This window comes from Neopsephotus bourkii, unplaced genomic scaffold, assembly GCF_033783945.1.
Source record: "Neopsephotus bourkii isolate Nb327-2 ecotype Australia unplaced genomic scaffold, CSIRO-AGI_Nbou_v1 NB_730, whole genome shotgun sequence".
Lineage (NCBI taxonomy): Eukaryota > Metazoa > Chordata > Aves > Psittaciformes > Psittacidae > Neopsephotus > Neopsephotus bourkii.
In genome coordinates, this window is record NW_026901228.1 from 2392713 (window position 1) to 2414664 (window position 21952).

The following is a 21952-nucleotide window of genomic DNA, read 5'->3' on the forward strand; positions in this document are numbered from 1 at the left end:
ACTGTTCAGTCTGGAGAAGAGAAGGCTGCGTGGAGACCTCATAGCAGCCTTCCGGTATCTGAAGGGGGCATATAAGGATGCTGGGGAGGAACTATTTGTTAGAGACTGTAGCAATAGGACAAGTGGTAACAGGTTCAAACTTAAACAGAGGAAGTTTAGACTGGAAATAAGGAAGAAGTTCTTCACTGTGACAGTGGTGAGGCACTGCAATGGGTTGCCCAAGGAACTTGTGAATACTACATCCCTGGTGGTGTTCCAGGTCAGGTTGGACAAAGCCTTGGGTGACACTGTTTAGTGTGAGGTGTCTCTGCCCATGGCAGGAGGGTTGGAACTTGATTATCTTAAGGTCCTTTCCAACCCTTCTATGATTCTACTATTCTATACACCTGGAATCATGTCCAGTTTGAGATTAGAGATCATGGACTGGAAAAAAAAAATAAAAAAGTCCCAAAACAAAACTCAAAACAAAACAATGAACCCAGCATATATATCTTAGTAACAGAACTGTTCTCTCTTCAAGAACACAGGTGTACCCCAGTGAGTGCTCTTGACAGTATACTTTATCCTGTGCCCTTGCTTCCATGAATTTCCCTTAGCATGAGCAGCAGGTTGGAATTCTTCAGACGTAGGAGGAATATCAGTAGTGAAACCATTGTTTGTTTTCCCTCTGGAGTTCTGTCATTATAGAAAAAAATCAGTTAAAATTTTTAACAGTTCTCTGTAGCAGGAAAGACCCCGCAGCTTGTCCTTTAAGAAAGCACATCTGATATGAGTAAGTGTTGGGGTGTTCACAAGAAAAATGGAATATAATTAAAATAGTTTCTAATTTTGTGCAGTATGGAATATTAGAGCAGCACATTCCCCATTTGTTCTTGTCTTTGTGTTGGAGGGATCACTCTCAAGGTTAACACTCCTGCACAGGACAGACAATGGCCTACTTTCCGTTTCACCATGTCTTGTGCAGACTGCACAATTATTTTGTTCATTCAGGGGCAAGGAGGGGTTACTCAGTGTGAAATAGTGAATTGTGAATCCTTTTCTTGAAAGCAGACAGTAAGGAAGATTGACAAAATCAACATCAAGATTCTCAGTTGTTTAGCTGCTTTTCCTATGGCACATGCCTTTGGGAAAACGAAATGTGCTTAAGGGTTGTCATGTCACCTTAAATTTTGGTGACTCAAGCACTATAAATGACTTCCCTGAAGTACATAAAAAAACAGCAGGAACAGTAAAAGTAGCTAGTGAATGCCTCTGGATATTCAGCACAATTTAGACTCCATGAAATACAGTTTTTCAGTACAACTTATCCACAGCAATAACATGCTGATACTTACAACAATACATTTGATTATTTCTGAGTATTGTGTTAAAAAAGGAATAAAAAAAAATCAGGAGAGTGGATGGTGACTGCTTTTCATGCCTTGGCTGCTCTCCACTACCTTCATTACTCAGCTCAATGGGGTGCAAGATCAAGAAAGTCTGATTCCACCTCCAGGCCAGTGTGGCATAACTCTTGCAGGGTACAGCGCTCTTAGGGAAGCATATGAATTGTAATCATAAATTACAACCCCCTCTTCCACATAATAGCACTATTCTTTCAGAAGTCAATACCAAGGAAGAGGTAGAGAACGCAGAAGAAGGGGCAAAAACATGGATAGTGCAGTAATGAATATCAATTTTGTTTAAAAACTTTTGTGTAAAACCAGCCTACTTTCATTTATTGTCTTCTTAACATGCACCGTTGGACTTCTCTCATATTCATGCACTTTTGCCAGTATCAACTTATTTCCACTGAAACAGTACATACCTTTGTTGTACTGCTTCTAATGTGCAATTTATTTTGGTGAGAATAATCCTGTGCATTAGGCTAAGTCAGAGAACAAATAAAGCCAACATAATAAAAGCAATTTATTTTCTATTTGATTTCCATGCAGAAGATTGAAATGTGTTTGGGGGAAAAAGCATGAGGACTGAACAGATGCTGTTGTGGAGAAACTGTTGAAGGAAAAGATGCAGCAACCTCAGAGACCTGCATGCTGAACCTTTCCACTCCTATACATGCTAAGGACTGCCAGGAGAATAGCAGCTTCCAAGCCACACAAATCCTAGGGCTGGGTGCTGGTGCAATAAGCCCTCCTGAAATAAAAAGTATAAGCAGGACATTAGGATTTCATAACTGTTTTTTACAATCACTTCATACCATACCTCCTTGGTGTGGAAGGTTATGTTATTCCTCAATTTTGTTTCAAAGTGTCAAGCATTTGGATTAACATATAAGCAAATATTTAGATCCATGCTGAATAGTAATAATCTTCCATGCAAAAGAATCATGAAGTAATTGCAAGCTACCTAAGAGTCATCCTCAAACTGAAAGGCATCCCTGCCTGGGATGGAAGGCAGGGAATTTATTGCAGCAGTCTTAGTCCTAATAACAATAACTCAGGATAAAATGTAGCATCTATTGAAAGTTAAGTCTGTATTAAACTCACAGAACAAATATGGTCAAAATAACGAATGCAGGACACCTGGACTTTGGAATAAAATACTAGAGGAGCCAAGGGCTTTCCTAACTGGATACGTGGAGGTCTGGTTTTGTTTCTGACACATCCAGCATATGTGTGAAGGAGGAGGAGAGGTGACAGGCCCATCACCTGTTCATTCCTGAGACTCTGACATGACCATTCTTCTCTGGTTTTACTCACCAACCCAGTGAACTGCATTTTCACCATTAGCTCATAGCCATTTAGGAACACATGCATTTTTGGTGCCCTTCCTACAACCAAGGACATTGATGCAGGTTACACATAGGTTAAAACTGGGTTCAAGCCAAATTGTGCTCCATGCTACACAAAACACTCTATTTATTAATTTATTTTAGAAAAAAAAATGTTTAAAATTGACTGAATCTAACTTGAGCTTCCACTGTATGAATTGGTAAATGGTTCCTAGACCAAGTACTTAAGGGTCTGCACTGGCTTATCAACAGTCATACTCCTGCCATAACATGAAGGAAATAAGGCACAAGCAAGCTCTGAAGAAAAAAAAAAAAGATGAAAGAAGAGCTGTTAAAAGCAAACATTCTTCATCCATTGTGCTGTTAATTTTCTCCTTAGCAGATCACATTCCCAATCCACCCTGAGCCAGGCAACAGTCTCAGTGGTGGTGTATTTTGCAGATCTCTCAACAGTAGCATACATAAAGCTATACCTATATTGGACACAGCTGCTTGAAATTTCCAGGCAGCCGTCAGATTTGCTTTTGCCTGTGAGGATATCCCATCAATTGACGCACAGATGGAGAAGGCAGTTAACTAGCAACAATAATAATCATCCTCCATGACAGGCTTACAGCTGAATCCAAATCTAAGGATCTAAGGTGAGGAGCTGCAGGAGATTTTAAGGCATGGAGTCCATGCCCTCATCATTACTGAGAACTCTAGCACACAATGTAAGAAAGGCACAGCTCTCTGTTTCAGTTGCAGATGGACTCTTCTGTTTAAGCCTTTAAACCTAGATAGAGCTACTAGAACCATTTATTAACACACCTGCTGCAGTAGGGGATGCAAACCAAAGAGAAGCCACTGTTTCAAACAGCTATTAACCTTGGTGAGCAGGTGGATTCTGTAACCATAAAAATATGTTATCTCAGAAGCTTTCGGGGCAGGGATGGACAGTGTCTCTCATCTCCTAGTCTCTCATCTGATTCCAATTTAAATGATATAAAATCCTTCAGAAGTTAAGGGTTTGGTTTTTTTTTTTTTCCCCTTTGTTTTACACAATCCCATTATCCTTACAAAACTTTCATCACAGAAATGTTAGATCCATTATCTTATTAGTTATCATTATCATAATATTACTTACGGGAAGAAAGATTGATTAATTTGTCCTGGGTTTAGATACACGTTAATATATGAATGCTTAGTAAATTTAATTCACAACCTAAGATGAAGTCCGCTGAGGCGGGCTTTGAAGTGCTTCTGGCTCCACACTGGTGTAAAATATGAACTGTGGGTGAAAATTATATCAATGCACCAGAGTAACTTTTAACTGCAGTGAATATTAGAATTCAAACATTTTGGAGTACACCAAATTCTTGTTTTCAAAATGTTACATCAGCCTTTCCCTGCATACTGGAAACAAGGGCATCAAAATGTCCCACTCCCTCATGAATAACAACTCTATTATGCTAAGGTTTTTAATGCATGGAATACTGTAAAATAAAAGTAATCTTCTATTTTCAATCTATAGCACCAAATTAGAAATGAAAGGGTGTTGCAGAAATTTTGCAGTTAAACAAAAGCCAATTCATTTTGCTGTAAATAACTTCCAAAGCAGTAAGTGAAATAGAAAATATATATATATATAAAAATATATACAACATACCTAGATTATTAGTTTTAAAACCATTCAAAATATGATTTTAACAGTCCCAAACTGCAGTTTATGGGAATTTCTGATGGAAGAGCATATAACAGATCTTGTCTTGTGGAAGGTGTCCCTACCCATGGCAGGGGAGTTGGAAATAGATTATCTTTAAGGTTGCTTCCAACAAAAACAATTCTATCATTCTATGATTCTAGAGATGTCTAGTTCACCATGCTCCTTGACTAACCAGGTAGGTTCCACGCTGGACCATTTAATTGTGTTTGGTCCTTTGCCATCAGTCATGGCTGCAACCGCAGCAGAAAACTAGCTGTACCTAACTAAGATTTATGCTTCATGCAGTTCCACTGCAAAGCAAAAGTTTGGATTGTTTCTAATTTCATCCAGATGGTTTCAGCCAACCTTATATTGCAACTGTGTGAGCGAAAGACAAACAAGGTCAGAGAATAATGAAATTATAATTCAGTGACAAAATAATAAGCAGCAAATGAATGCATTAGCAAATCAAGCCCAACAATGGAACATTAGTCGAACAACAACAATGTGATTAATAGATTTATGTATTCCTGTCAATGATTAAAATACTTAACTCTTGTACTCAGGAACTTCATCATTTTCTCCCCTGAATAACACCAGCAATTACCAGCCATGTGGTAATTACTGCCTTCAAGTCACCAGTGCAGATTTAATGTGCTCAAAGTAAAGCTATCACTGCTTTAAGTCATGCAAAATGATTGCCACCGTTTTTGGAAGCTACCAATAAAAAATGGCTTTGTGGTGATATTAAAAGATGAAGATCACTTTCTTTTACTTACTGACATCACCTTTTTGAAGTTAACTTTATGAGTAAAAAGAGAACAGCCCCTGTTTGTCACTGTTGAAAGATGGATGGATTAAAAAGAGCACATATCACCACTGCAAACGGGCTACGCAACTTTATCAATATAAATCCATAAAGCATTTGACTGTACCACGGACACATATTCTGAGATTTTCATTCCACAAAGAGATTATGGGAACTTTAAAGGCAAATAGCCATTGATTCTTATTATACAAACTGTTAAAAGAAGGAGAAAAAGCAAACATTTAAACTATTCCTTTAAAACCTCTTCTTTAACTTGTGACTCTTATTAAATGCTAAACACTGCTAGCAATTTTGTGGAGTCTATCTTACATTTTCCCCTCTCAAACTTTCTTCTAGCTTGTAAATCAATCACATTTCATAAAAATGCTTTTGTTTTTTCACTGAAGCACAACTGGCAACATTTTCTCTACTCTTGTTAAGAGAGGGCCTGTTGAGTGTTCTGAATATAGCAATCATGTTGTTTGTGTTTTTTACTATAGTACCCTACAGGCTCATTGATCCTGACTCCATGTAATACCCAACTGGGTTTCCCCTATATGTATAGTTACGTATATGATAATTGCCTCTGGAGTGACTAGCTATAATTACTATAAGGCAATAATTATTACCTTAGTACCTAGGAGTTCAAGCCACAGATCAGATTCCCTCTATCCAGTCAGTTTTCTCTGTGACAGAAAACTTCCAATCCTTGGCAAACCAGCTACATGGGGAAACTGAAAGGGAAATAATGCATGACAGCAAATACGATGACCAGTAGGAAAGGCAAAAGCCCAATGTGCCATGGACTCCATTTCATACAGACTAATTAGACCTTTTTGTGACCTTCCAGAACAGCATCACATCTCTTGATTTTCTCAAAGATTTCAAATAGCCACAATTTTTAATACAAATTTCTTTAAAAAAAAAAAACAACTTTTTGACAACAGAGTTGAATATTATGAATTCTAATTAACTTCAAAAGAGTAATAAAAGCTTCATCCTGCAGTAGTTTGCATTATGTATCTCAGTTTTCCCTGAAAATATCCATCTTTATATGACTCTCTGAGGAGAAATTTTATCACTATATTCTAAAAGTAAAATACATTGCAGCTGTGACACACATCTCTTTAAAAAGAATATATATGGATTGAAATAAATAGAATTAGTAAGCTTCTTTACAATTGCATGGCTTTTTATTTCAGGTAACATTAGATGTGCTTTTGAAGGTTCCTACCAGTCATACCCATATCTCAGCATCACTGGTTATTTCCTGGCCGCTGAATGGTCTGTCCAGAGTAAACGAGGGGAGGACACCCCAGAAAGAATAACAATGCACCAGGAAGAGGATTCCCCACTGGGACTCTTATTTCAGGAAGAACCATGCTCTTCTTCATCCTTGGGGGTTTTCCTGCCTGGTCTCATACATCTCAGCACCACCTTCATATCCTCCACAGCCAGAATGTACTTGGTCAACTGTTACATTCTCCCAGATTCATCAACTAATTGTGCTTTGCAAGTAGCATTGAAGAGAAGAGTTACCATGAAAGTATGATAGAGACAAGGCACCTCTGATCCCAACACAGAGAATCTTAAATTAATTTTTAAAAAGCAATATTAATTTCCAATGATAATTTAAAATCTTTATAACAATTAGTAAATTCTATTTTTCCAAAATTCTAGATTCTAATTCGATAATATATTGTCTGAATTTTCTCAAAACTAAACATCTCTATGTACAGCACGAACTTATTGGAGATTTCTGCAACCCTCTCCTTAAAACACATCAGCATGAGAAAAAAACAAGAAAGACTATATTCTTCATATTTAATAAGGCAGGCTTTCTGTGACATTTTATTTAAAAGCTAATGCAAAATTGGTTTTAATATTCATCTTTTGTTTTTAATTTACAAATATTTGTCTTTTGTATGTAGCAAAATTTAAAACAATTTAATCAGCTTTTTCTTAAAAACTCTGCAAGTTGTTTGTTAGCATCTATTAAGAAGGAAAAAAATCAATTACCATGTTATTGCTTTCACACACGCAGTTTTGCACTCCAAAAATGTAATTTTTAACGTTCAGATGCAAATGTCTTCCTCCACAAAGTTGGCAATAAAATGTCAGAAATAAAAATTTCCATATTTGTTATGTTCAGAAAAAAACACTTATTGTGCCAAACAATATATGTAAGAGTCTTGCTCACTAGTAGCCCACCTGAGAAAAAATTAAGTAAAAGTTGACCAAGTGCTCAGGCCGTGCCTCAGAACAACTGCTGAATTCCAGCATCTACGAGAACTAGGTCCGTAAATTATCAGGTCTTTAGAAATACATATAGTATAACTGCAATAAAATATATAATATCCTAATTGTTACCTTACTACTAATGCTACAGTTTGATCTGATTACAGTTTCCAAAAGAGTGGAATTACAAATACGCAAGCTTGATTTATGGTCAAACTTTGAGGTATGACAGGACTTCCCAGAGTGAGAGGCAATGATCAGTAGCTGAACATCAGCATTGTCAGCTCCTTGGACATCTCTGATGTACTTTGCATAGCCCAAATTGACTTCCCATCTACATTAATAATTCTTTTACACAGGAAGGCAAGCCCTTGAACACAAATTCAAAATAGAGCATGTATTACAGCTAAAAAAGATTGCAGAACAGTAACATCTCTGCACCTAAGCAGCATGGGATGGCTGAGTAGTCCACCTCTCCCTCAGGCAAATGAGAGTACCAAGGATGAGAACATAAGGGAAACATAGTGAGCCTCTGGCTGCATACTCACCTTTTCCCTTGTTTGGGAGTAGGGTATGAGTAAGAAAAATCTAGCAGGTATCTGTTCAAACTAGGAAAGAACAAGCATAGTTAAAGGCTGTGCTTTTTCTCTTTTTTAGATCTCTCACAGCTGTCATTCAGTTAGCCCCAAAAATGTGTCCCACAGGAAGCGGCAGCGACAATCCAAAACCAGTACAACTTGCAGCAATGAATAAGAAATGGCGGGAAAAAAAAAAAAATCCAAAACCCAAAACAACCAAAACCCAAGAAACTCCAGTAATCTCTATTTGAACTAAATGTTTTCGGATTTTATGGGAGTGTGTGACTTGCTCTTCCCGACCTCAACATCAAATTGGAACAACATATAAATGCTGGAAGACACAAAGTTTTACTAAGCTGCTACATTTTTTCCGTGCTTCTATCACCAAAAATGCCCACAAAACCAAGACAATAAAAAATCTCACCACGAATTAGTCACTAACAACAACCCTTTTTGAAGGCAGATAAATTATTTTGGAAGTCTAGAATTCTTAATCACACTCTTTGTCAAGTCCCTAAATGCACAGCTGTGCCTTCATTAGGGGAAAAAGAAAGATATGAGAAGTACTTTCACAGCTGAAGTCAGAAGTAAAGGCCTGCAGATGTATCCGTTAACAAGAATTGTATTTCATTCACATTACTTTTTACTTGGAAGATGATTGTAACTAGTGCTAACACGAGCCAACAGCAATTTCTACTTTCATTTATACTCCACATATTGAAAAGGGCTTTCTGGATCCTGTAGTGAACACTAATAGCAGCTTTATTAAAATCAAAAGACTTTCCTTACACAATTACTGGAGGGCTAAACACTTTGAAAGCACTGTGGTTCCTTTTATATGTGTATCAGGGTGCACACAAATCTCTATAGAGCTGAGGTCCAACATAGCTGGGCAGCTCTATGTGAATTCCCATTACACACAGCTTCTCTCTCCTGCTGCATACTGGTATCTTGCATATGATTTATGTATATCCTTAAGGTTGTATCATATATATTATGCGTATCCTTAGGTATGTAGCATGGGTTCTTTCTGACTTTGTTATGAGTCTTAGCTTCCCAGTACCTGAAGAGGCCTACAAGAACACAGGAAAGGGACCTTTTACAAGGGTAGGTAGGGATAGAACAAGGGGAAATGGCTTTAAACTGAAAGACAGTAGATTTAGATTACATATAAGGAAAAAGTTCTTTACTGTGAGAGTGGTAAGACACTGACACAGGTTGCCCAGAGAATCTGTGGCTGCCCCATCCTTGGATGGAGTGTTCAAGGCCAGGTTGGATGGGTCTTTGAGCAACCTGGTCTACTGGAAGCTGTCTTTGCCCATGTCAGGGGCTTTGATGCTAAATGATCTTGAAGGTCCCTTCCAACCCATACCCTTCTGGGATTCTATGAAACTATGAGGCATTTTGCAAATGGCTCTTCCCAGATGCAGACTCTTTTGTCATCAGGAAGGAAAAAAATTCCTGGATTGGCAGAATGTTAACTGTAATGTATGAATTTTTCAAGGGATGTAAATAACGAGATTGTGAATGTCTGCATTTAAAAGGAAATACTCACTAGCTTTTACATCCCACAAATTTAATAGCATTAGTACTAGAATGATTCATGTTTTTCCAACAGTTTCAAGGTAGCATCAACTAACCTGGTACATAATGGTGGACTTCAAAACAAAAAGTTTACAAATAATACAAAGCCTGATTTTCTGTGAGGATCACATAAGGGTATCTTTTTATCTTTCATTTTGTCAGTTGTCCTTTGTAACCCTCCAAATAGGACACACACATAGAAACCAGTAACCTTTTCGGTAGTAGAGAAAGCATCCATGATCCCCATTTTACTTCATCTAAAAAATAATACACATCGTGTCACTAAAAGGTATGTTGCTATTTAAAGCATTTTTCCATTAAGCTCAAGAGGGGGAAATTACAGTTTGAAGATCACTGTGTTTTATCCATCCCTCTAATATCAGACATTGTGAGCGACATGAATTCAGTTCCGGTTTGTTTTCTTATCTCTCTAAAAATCAAAACATCCAGCTCCCATGTTAAGGGCAGGAAGCAAACCTTTGTTTTCCCGGAGGACTAGTATAGCACATTACATTTTTATGCATTGCAAGACATCCAAGTTTCCAGAACGCAGGAATATGGGCTCCACACTATGTCCATTTAAATTTGTGAGTAATTTTCTGATTATTTGTAATGTAAATTATGAACATCAATTCATGGCAGAAAGCAGAACAGCTGCACTTCACAGAAGTATTTTTAATTACAATGTACTTTAAATGCCAGTACTCAGGATGTCTGAACAGTTTTGGTTTTGTGTAACTGCACATTTCACAGAACATTTGTAGAACAGAACTTACTCCCATCCTGTTTTATCCTCTTGATGCCCCAGTGTGAAGTTAGTTTGAAAATTTAAAACTATACTGATGCTTTTCCTGTAGAAACCTAAGAAATACCTGCACATGTTTTCTGCTATTCCTCTACCACTTTGTTGTCTTTCAATGAAGTAAAAAAGCTCAAATTTCCTAAAAGACAACTGTTTCCCTACTTCTGAATTGTGAATTCTTCTTTTTAATCTGTCGGTCTATGTTGCTTTTTACAATGCCTTGATCCTAGATAGAACTGTTTTACCATAAATATTTCAAAATACAAAATAAATGTGATTTCACATTGGTTTTATTTTTGTTCAAGAATTTAGTTTGGCAAGTAAATCAAAATTTGAATACTCATTAAATGAACAAGTTTGGTTTTAATAAATAAACTATAAGAGTCAATATCAAATAATACAACTAAACAAATGTTTACGGAAATTAAAACACAACCAGACCAGGGAACAAGCTATTCTTTTGGGGCAGCTGCTGAAACTGTCTTAGAGTAACACTGAAGCAGCATGCCATGGCAGCACCTTATTATCATGTTCAAATTTAATAAAAAGATTGAGATTATTCCTTCAATACCAGAGCTTTACCTTAAGAGCAGGAAATAAAATTTGAAAGGAATAGTTTATGACTAAGCAGAGATCCCACAAAAAGGGGGCAGAGCCACTAACAGCTCCTGTCCTTCAGCAGAGGACATTTCCTCTCATACACATCTGCTTTGACAAAAGTACACAGGCCACAGCTCCAGTGCCCCTACTCTGAAAAGATCCTCTGGGGCTCAGCAGGCTTTGGCTGGGATCCCATCACCTTTATACATCATCTGACACAAAAAGCTGCCTTTTCAATATGTAGCTGGATTCACTTCTGCCAGAATTCTAGGAGATGCACATCATTAAAAGAGGGAAAAAAGTCAATTAAAAAAGTGGTAGGTCCTATATCTGATGCATAATTTTGAAAGAGGCTATCAAATATCAATGACCATTAGAAAATAAAAAGTACCTCAGACAGTAACAAACTGAACTGCCTGCTGATAATTAAAAAGTGCATTTGTTGAAAAGACCATATATAGTTCTTAATAAGTGAGTATATCGAGCTTCTATATACAAGGCAAAGATATGTGTCTGAGGCTTCAACTACTACAATTCAGTCTTTTATTTTAAAATAAAGATGTTTTCTCTTTGGTTGATCTTGTTCTGGGAACAAGACATCATCTCACATAAGTCTGGAAAACAAGCTGCATCACAATGAGGGCAGAAAAGCGCCACCGTGCATTGGATAAACCTATGTTTGGAATCATAACCTGTTCTGCTGTTAATTCATCCTCTTTAATGTCTGTGGTCATCACTTCCTTTGAAAAATGTGAGGGCTCACAATGGTCCATTTTCCCATAATCTTCCAGATATCATTTTTAATACTCTGGTAACTTTAAATGGATTTTTAGAATGACTGCATAGACATAAAATATTTTAGAAATATGCTAAACAGTCTCAGATGGTTTCACTTCATAGGATATGTTCTGCCACAATATTCCACAGTTAAAAAGGGACACTCAGAGAGCAGCCAATACAATGATAGCAGCCTTATACAACAGTTCTATGCCAGAAAACACTATTGCTTTGCACAGAATGGGTCACATTCACATCCTCATCTTTAAATATCCTTCACCCTTCTCCAAATGTAGCATTAAAAAAAAAAAAAAAATCCTTTTGCATATGTAAATGCGTAAATAGCTCCTGAATATAAGTGATTAAAAAAAAAAAAAAATTAAGCTCATTTGTTGGTTTGGATATGCCCAGTATAGAAGCCTAAGATTATGGAAGTGTTGCCATTAATTCCAGTAGGATTCAGGTCTCATCCTAATTTATTTTTTTATTATTGCACACTGCTTTTTCAATTTTTTTTTAATAAGAATTTTCACGCTTGAAGAGGTTGTTAATGAACTTAACTAGAGAGAACATTATCTACACAGAGAGCAGTAAATTAGGTCTGTATTTTCTTGGCATAATGTGTTGGGTTTAAAAAATAGTATTACTAGAAATTATTAATCTGTCTATTCTCTATGGAAACAGTATAGATTATATGCAATTCACATTCATTACAATTCTATTATATTTATTTAGTAACAGGACTGAAGCATACGGCAGTATCATGTCATCTAAAAATTTTCTGAACTTTACAGTTTGGAATTCAGGTGGATTTTTCTCTCTCCAAAGTTCAAGGAATGGAAGTTTGTAGAATGTAGTATGGAAGTAAGTAGTTTCTTCCATTCAATACCTGTAAGAACATGATGACAAATTGTAACTTTTGACTATTTAAAACATAGGTTGTGCACTATCTGCTAGAGAAGTAGTGTGTGGAGCAACTGTGGTAAGATTTATGATGTTCTAAAGGATAAGTACCAATAATCAGAAACACATAGGCAGACAGTGTAACAACCACAAAGAAACGCTGCTGAGCCATAGATTGATATTGCTGCATATGCACAGGAAGACAAAATATTCTTAGGTTAGAGAGTCTCCTGGCAAAGTTTTATTTTCTTACATGAGTCAGTGCAGTGGGAACATGTTCCTACTCTTTGATGCATGTATTTCCAGAGAATATTGACTTAAAACAGGTCTGTTTTACTAGTATTCATATAAATGATTTTATTGAACCTTGTTATTGACTGATCCCAGTATTGTCCCCAGTTGTGTTTTTTTCATAGAATCATAGAATAGTTAAGGTTGTAAAGGACCTTGAGATCATCTAGTTCCAAGCCCCCTGCCAAGGGGAGGGATGCCTCACACTAGACCATGTCACCCAAGGTCCTATCCAACCTGGCCTTGAACACTGTTAGGGATGGAGAATCTACCACTTTGGGCAACCTGTTCTTGATTACTTCCAGTGATTCTTTTCACTTGCCTTTTACTTCCTGCACTCTCCCATGGTAGCACTTTTTATTTTCTTTCTCCCACAACTTTTAATTATTTCCATCTCACATCACAGTATTTTAATGTGTACATTTCACAGATACCTCAAATTTTAGGCATTACTCCTGTGTTTTATAAAATAAGTTAAGTTTTCTTCACACAGATTTTTTTGTGGAGAAAAGATTACTAAAATTTTCCAGAGAGGATATAATGAATTCTGAAAACCAGTTTTTGTATGCTCTGTGCATACTCTTCCTTCCTAGTGGAAGACCAGGAGTTATTTCTCACACTGTCAAAGTGAACTTTTTCACACCAATGAATATTATCAATCTCACTTAAAACTGGTGACATCTTGTTTATCATAATCTAAGAAATAATGGCAACTTTAATTTTTAAACTGTATTACACAATTTGAAAAGTACTAAGACTTTTGATTATACAGTTTCATGAGCTCAAAATTGCAAAATGCAAGAAGTGGGATGCAGTAAGAAACTAAAGTTCTTGTTTAAAGGAAAAATTGTGAGTTCTTTTCAGCTATAACCTGTACTGTGTGAAAAGGCAAAATACAGTGTATGTAAATGGCCAGGCAAGTGGATGCAGTATAAAGGCATATGTGCTCCAAGTGGGACTCCCAGAATTAACCCTCTTTGGTTAACAATGCCAACTAATTGCTGAGATGGAAACAAGTGGCAGACCAAAAATGACTCTTTGTCATAAGAATTCAAATGAACACACTGGAACTTCAAGTATTTGCTACAATAAATGTCTAACTGTTCATTCCACAAAGAGTGCCATGAGGAACAAAAGCACCCCCCACATAGAACATCTTGTAGTTTGCTCATTTGTTTATTCACCTTGGGAAGATAAGGAGCTGGGAAGTCAAGTCCCCTCAGGCAGAGAGTGAAAAAACTTGAAACCGAGTTTCATAATTTAGCGTGGCTGAAGACTCCTGAGGCAGAAAACTAACAACTGCATTTCTGACAAATTATGTGATGCTAGCCCCAGAATTTGCTCTTTTCTGTCTTCAGTTTGATCCCATTCTGTAAATTTAGGTCGACTTAAACTGCTTTAGAACGACCAACACCACATTTTTCAGCATGTGAGTTTCACTTAATTTTCTTCCTCACTTCAAACATCAGGTTGACCAGTTATTTTAAAACTGTTGATATGAGCAATGAATAGGCAAATAATGTCACTGGAGTAAGAGACCATGAAAATTTAATAAACACATATTTTACTGATGGACAGGTGCCTCAGATACATTTTTTCCTCATCAATTTTACTATTAGTTAATGTAAGAAGTATTAATTGTTACTCTATAGATGTAAAGTATAAAGTTCCTGTATATTCTGAAAAAGAAAAAATACCTAAAAGGAAACTGAAGAAAAACCCATTACTTCTTCTAAATAAGATTTCAGTATGTCTAATGTATCCCCTGCACCCCAAATATTGGTGACAATAGCTAGATAAAAAATAAATAAATATAAACTGTGTGCTATGATTCTCCCTATGCCTCAAGGTTACTAACGTTTCATAAGCATTTGGTGTCAGCCCCTGGTTTCTCCTCCCTGAAAAGCTGTCTCTGACACGTATATATTGAAAATGCAGGTAAGATATACTCTGTGATGTGAACTAATGGGAGCCAGGCAGCAGCTACAACTCCTGCTTGTGGGGTGAGTTTACGAGTGTTGGGTTTTTTGTCATGTGACTGGAACTCCTGATATAGAGATTATGCCCAGAGTATTTATCTTCAAACAAATACTTTGAAATTTATTTGTAAAAAAGTATCTTACATTTCTCATGTAAGGTAATTCGCTAAAGAGTTTGATTAGCTCCAACAGGGAAGAATAATGATATAATTATACACAACATAAAGATAACAAAAAATATTGACTAAAACAGAAAAGACAATGCTCATAGAAAGAATATAAATGTTTGTTTTTTTCTCTCAATAGAGGGCAGCCTCAAAACAGTAAGAGCAGGGAAAAAAAGCAGCAGGAAAAAATAAATAACATTTAACTGAAATCCCTGGAAAGTAGAACAAAGCTTTCTCAGATCATTCCATCACATGCCCTTCAACACTGACTGTAGCTGTTTTCATCAGGTTTATGTAGCCCCTAACCTGAGCCGGTTAGCTACTGTTATCACTAACCGGCCCTCTTAACTACCATGATCGTGTTTAAAATATGACGTTAACATTCTACTACATTTTGTGCATTTTATGAGGCAAGAGGATCACAGAAAAACTGAAATATCTGACTTATAATATTTACTCCTCTCTCTCATAAGGAAGATCAAGAAGAACTACACAGTGCCACCATTCAACCCTGCATGTAAGTATGCTCTTCCTGTTGTAAACATGGTTTCCATTACATTGAAGAAAGTGTATGTATTTAAAACATGTATGCTAAATAGGAAGACTTATCAGTTACTTGTATTCAGGAAGGCCATACCTGACCAACACTTAATTCTGCCAGTAAGGAACAGTATCCAACATTTTCTCTCAAGAAAATGAATACTGCAACTTGAAATGGAAAACTTATTGGGAGGAGACAAGATATACATCACACCTTCAGTGGAAAAAAGCACAACAACATACACACTACATACTACATAATGATGTGTTATTGTATATTATTATCAATATGGTCAAATATTTAAATCCTATACTTGCTTTGTCATGTAGGCAATACTAATAGCTTAACAATGGTGTTCATTTGTGTATTCTGCCCTAAAAAATCTCTTCAGCAACAGCCCATAAAAGGTGGGATGAAATTAAATCACCCTAATGTCTTCTACAGCTCTATCACTGAGCTAGCCACCCTTAATTTGCTTTGCTGCAGTAAGATTTTTCTGACAGAAAGTTATTAAATCACCATGCCCATAACTTCTTTGTTTTGACAGCGGAATACACTAAATGACCTTGGCTAATTTCAATGATCTACATCATGTTCTATAAGGCAAAAAGATGGGAGAGTATTACATAAGAAACTGGCTATTTGGATGGTGAAATAAAAAGGAGATGCAATAAAATGGAAAAATGCAAAATAAGCCTTTGCTCAGGCAAATGTAGTTACTTACTAGCACTTCTATTCCAAAGCAAAAATACCTACAATCATCTTACTTTTAGTGCCTACACTTTTTTTCTCTATTCTGTCTTATAACAACAAGTGGAAGAGTTGATGCAAAACCCAGAGCAGTTGCAAAGGGAATAATTTTGAATGTTACCTGCTGGTTTAACAGCCCCACTGGTACATCAGGAGCATGGTGAGATTTCCTGGAGGTTCAAGGATTCAGCAACCTGATATGATGCTTTGTATATCCCAGTCTTAAAGGATGACTGAATTTAAAGCTTGTCAGAATAAACCAAATGAGTTTACAGGGAAAACTTCTGCGCTGCTTCTAGAAATAGTTTCATGAGAAAATGGTGGGAGCATTGATAATTCTAGACTGATTTAGCTTTTCTTTGTTATCTTCTTACACAACGCCATAAGAAAAATAAAAATCTATATGAAACTCCATAACTTTGTTTTATAATTTGGCTTCATTCTTGAAAGCCCTGAATTTTCCATAAAATTCTGAAATTTGTATTTTCCCCTCTGGTAAACACTACTTAAAATTTCCCAGTGTAGGAATTTCCAGCTGTAGAAATGCCAGAACAAAAACATGATTCAGTAACAGCAGCATTTATTGCTGTCCTATGATAAGAATTCATTCAAAAAGCCTAACCAGAAAAATAATACTCTGATTGTAAGCTGCTACAAACATTATTTTCAGTCAGATCTTCTGCATGTCTGTTCTGCAGTTTCCTAATACTAACTGATCCAGAGTTTGCCTTTGTATATTTTACTGACTAGAGATTATGGTTCAGATCACAGTATAAAAATATCCAAATAATATGAAGACATGGAAGGATTCTATGAGATCCGTTATGTTCAATCAAAAATTAAGTTTTAATTAAAAAAAGAAAATATCTTAACATCTGTGATCTCTCCTAGATTTTCTTAATTAACTTACTAAGTTATGTTGGGTTACATTCAGTTAATATGTCAAACAAAAATTTTAACTTATTTTCATAAGACAGTTGGTCTTAAGGTAATGCAAATTTCCCCTGTATGCCCAGGTTCATCTTGCCCACGGGACTAGCTAGGCAGACAGATAGACATTCAGGCAATTACTTTATGTCTGGTGACTCTCCAAATAGCAAGGGGCTTTATTGGGTGTTGCAGTGTTATTATTGCAATGACTTTTAATATGAGATGGTAAAAGCTATCTGAATAATCAGTATTTAGATGGGAATAGATAAAGCCACATTTTCATATAACCCTATCTTTAGTGGGGAGCTGCTGTGATGCAGAGCCAGAAAAAGCAATATCCTGAGCTCTGACAAGCCCTGGTCCAGTGACTCCTACATGTCAGAGCCAGGATACTGGTCAGATACTATTGGTAGCTAATCACTAACAGCTACTAGAATGACAGAAAGCATCCTCAAGAACCTCCTCAACTTTGCACTTCAGGGTTTTAGTGCAAATAGACTTCTAGGGAATCCCTACAACACTCCTACTTTCCCCTTCCCAAAGCCTTGGCTTTATCCTCAAACCAAAGAAGTACGGAGCATAGTCTATGTCAAGGCTGTGACAGTAAACTTATAAGATCCCAATGTACTTTATGGTGAAGTGTGCACCGGAGATGTGCACATGCAGACTGCTAATGATATTACCATTTTTTGTCAAATAGGACGGATAAATTTGCCATAGTATTCCCACTGTCCATAGAAATGCAATGGGCACTGCAGTATAATGCAAAATATGCTTCAATTTAAAGTCAGGGTATCAGTGTGTGATTCATGCCTTCACTGGGCTCTTACTTTGGCCTCTTAATTCTTTGTCAATTTTGCTTCTCTGTAATGGTTCCATTGATAAATTGGCATAAGCCAAAGATACGCAGAGTATTTGCTCTAGCATTTTTTTGTTTTTTTTTCCACTATTTAGTATTTTTATGGCTGGAATATCCAGAATTAGTATAATCCTTCAGCTATTAATAATTACTTATCCCTCAAGTTGTTTAGAAGAAGGAAATCTCTATATTCTGTGAAAGTTTTAGTTTTCAATAGCTCTAACTCAGAGACAGACCAAAACCTAATTTTTGCATGTCACCTGCTTTTTTTTTTTTTTTTGCCATATCTATCTATCTATATATCTATAGATATATAAAATGCTTATTTATAAAATTGTACAAATCACCTCTGCAGCCTTATAAAAAACCTTTTCTAAGATTCACGGGAATGTGACTGTCATTCTCATGAAGTGATCATAAGTACATTTCTAACCCTTCACATAACACAAGGCCAGGTTACTCCATCTAATCTGTTATGGATATTTGTCTAAGTTGCTCCTAAAACCTTTAGAATAAGTAAAAAATAGGTATTTTAACCTTCCAAAGATCACAGAATCAGAGGCTGGAGCAAGCTGTAGCACATGACATGTGCTTTACCTGACTTAGTCTCAGTCCCATACTGATAATGCCCCTGGTGAGCTCGTGGAGGGCTTACCAATACAGGACTGGGATGAACTGTGGACAGAAAAAACTTGGAGCTAAGTAATTTGGCTTGCAATAATTTGATGACTCCCTGTGAAACAAGACTTCTCAGCTTATTGCACGGCTGAGCTTTAAAAGTGTCTGAAAATGTGAGATGAAGACCTGGCTCTCAACAGAAACCTGAAGAACACTGTTAAAGAAAGAAGCTTACCTACCAAGAGCAACTCCAGATCTGTCTTCTACTAGAACTACTCAAGCTTTAGTCTAATTTTGGCATTGGTAAAATTTACCTGAACCTTATTAATACTCCAAATACCAGTGGGTACTAACTCCTCCATTCAGCAGTATTGGATCCTAGTGAAATAATCTGATGAATCTTGGAAAGCTGACCAGCCCCAGCCAATACTTTTTAGGAGGGGTTAGTATATACATTGATACCTTGCTTATTCAGCCTCTTTAAAGTATTAAGTAGTCAAAAAAACAGTAAAGAACCCAAAATTACCAAATACAGATGGCTTATCACTATTATATGCTGTGAGTTTCAGTTTCCATGAACTACACACCCCTTCTCTTCTGAAGGACACTGAAACACGAAATGTGAAGTATCTGTACATAATAAAACATTTTTTATTTCATATTGCCACAACCCCTCCTGAATTTATGCATTACATTCACCAGCAAAAATGCTTATGTGCCTGAAATAAAAGATGATGAGACAGGAATGTCATTGTATTTACTATTATTTCCTTGAAATTTCACATAGATTATCATTTCACACTGAAGATATAATCACACTTTTACTTGCCAGGGAAAGGTGCAAGCCTGAATATATCCCTAAAATATCATAATGTTAATGAACTAACATAAGTGTTAATTTTAGAGAAAGAAATTAGTCTAGTTCCAGTTACTGAATGCACATAGTCCATTAGTTCTTCAGTGTTACTAGAAGCTTTCACCCCTGTGTAGTCGTGACCTGTACACTGAAATAGTCTTTGCCATGGTGACCCCCCTCCCCCCACTTCTCTTCATATTATAACTTATTTTCCTGGTGTACAGACCATGACTTATTTACACAGCACCATCAGTGACGCTAGCGATAGCTTGTTTTAATATAATCAGCTCTGTAATCAACTGACATGTTTGCTATTAAATATTTAAAACTTATTGTCAATCAAATATTTCATATGAACAATGTTAATTAAAGAGGCAAGTACTTAAAATACTAGTTTTGTTACTAATATCAAGAAAAAAGGTAACTTTTTGGCTAGGTTTCTAAAGCCAGTTTGAAGCTTTTGGCTATGCAGATATCTAAACATGACTTGTGTATTCAGGTCATAGAAAGTGCAACAGAATGACCCAACAGTTACCCAAGCATTGTTCTGTTATATAGAAATATACAGAGAGAGAATAATTACAACTGTACTGCATTCATACCAAATGTCTAATACATAGGAATCTATCATAATAGAACATTAGTGGCACGTGTTAATACCAAACTACATGAACATAATGAAAAAATGTTGTTTCCTGTATTCTTTGGCTTTGTTGATATAAATGTTTCCATTAGTGATTTCAAGAACTGCCTCTTATAAGCAAGTCAGAATACATAACTGCTACAAAACCTAATATTACCAAGTTGTTAACCACTTACTAGATGAGCTGCTTGGAGACAACCTTACATTCTTAATAAAATATAATAAAAGAATTTCATTATCTATGTGCCCTGTGTGGTTTAGACACAGAGTAGTTGTAAAATAAACTTGAAATATATATTAAAATATGCCTCCATCAATTCACTTTTCTGTTTTGTTTTTTGGTTTTTTTTATTATGTATACATCTGTATATGCATTCCCAAAAAGAAGAAAGTGGTGGTTCTCTTTGAACTCGAAAAGAAAACAGAGTAGAAGATTTTGGGTTAAAGTGGTTTTTCCTCCACAAATTTACTTACCCCGGCAATGTACTCCTTCGTCATACCCATCATAACAGTCATAAACACCATTGCAGAGCTGGGACAAGTGAAGACATTTGTTCGTACCGATGCAGCTAATGTAATTCAGGCCACACTTAAAATCTGATTCCTCAGCACCTAAAAAAGAGACAGAAAATTTCTTATGCATATTTTTATATCCACAACAAGGCAAAGAACGTTCAATATTGCATTTCCACTTAAAAGCTAAGGGCAACACTCTATGTATTAGTTCATTTTGCAGATTTTAGGGCATTATCATAACTTTATTTAGGAGAATTAAAATAATCAGAAATGATTAATCCAATTAAAAGGAAATCAATGGGCCAGAAGATAATTTCCCCAACTACAAGTGTTTTGCAGAGGTTGAATTTAAGATATATATTTTTTTTTTAACATTAATAAATATCGTAAGATTTTCAATTGCTTTACGAATTTCATATTATATCAAGAGTCACATCAAGAGTAACAGGTACCACTATTTTCAGTCATTGTTGTTCTGTAGACATAATTGTAGCTATTTATGAAATTACACATGAATGTTACATATTTACGGCTGCATTAGGTCAGAGAAACTGCTTCTCCAGGCCAGGAATCTGCCTCTGAAACTGTGCAGTACAGAGTGGTAGGGAGAAGATAAGGATGCCGAGATTGCTCCCTCTGGGAAACCACTCTGTCTGCAATCATCTGTGTCCCCTTATCTCTGTGCGGGAGTATTTTAGGTACTCTTTTATCTTTAGAAAGGGCTCTGACTGATGAAAACCCCACAACATAATTTCACATGATAAAGACTGAGATTTTTAGAACACTGCAAAGATCATATAGAGGTCTGAAGGGTTTAGGTCATTTAGAGGATGAATCATAATTTATACACACTATACGATTAGATAAACAGAGACTGAAAGAGTTGAAATTTTTCAGAAAACAACTTAGAGCTCCTTGATTGCTCTTGCTGGAGCCTTGGATCTGTGCTTAGCTCTAACAGATTGTAACAGTTCTCAAGGGAAATACATCTTAGGATGCACTGTGCTAAGGTGCAATATGCTTTCACCTCCTTAGAGGTACTAACTCTAAGGCAAAGAACAGAAAACATAAGCAGTAGCTAGGAGTTCCCTGAT

At 36.3% G+C, this 21952-nt stretch overlaps 1 protein-coding gene across 1 annotated transcript in view; it reads right to left on the reverse strand.

Annotated features, from left to right (window-relative positions):
* LRP1B (LDL receptor related protein 1B) overlaps positions 1-21952 on the reverse strand; it is a 739603-nt gene that overhangs the window by 424309 nt on the left and 293342 nt on the right. Inside the window, exon 2 of the mRNA XM_061354354.1 lies at positions 20817-20954. Coding sequence (XP_061210338.1) covers positions 20817-20954 — 138 coding nt within the window. The remainder of the gene's footprint in view (positions 1-20816; positions 20955-21952) is intronic.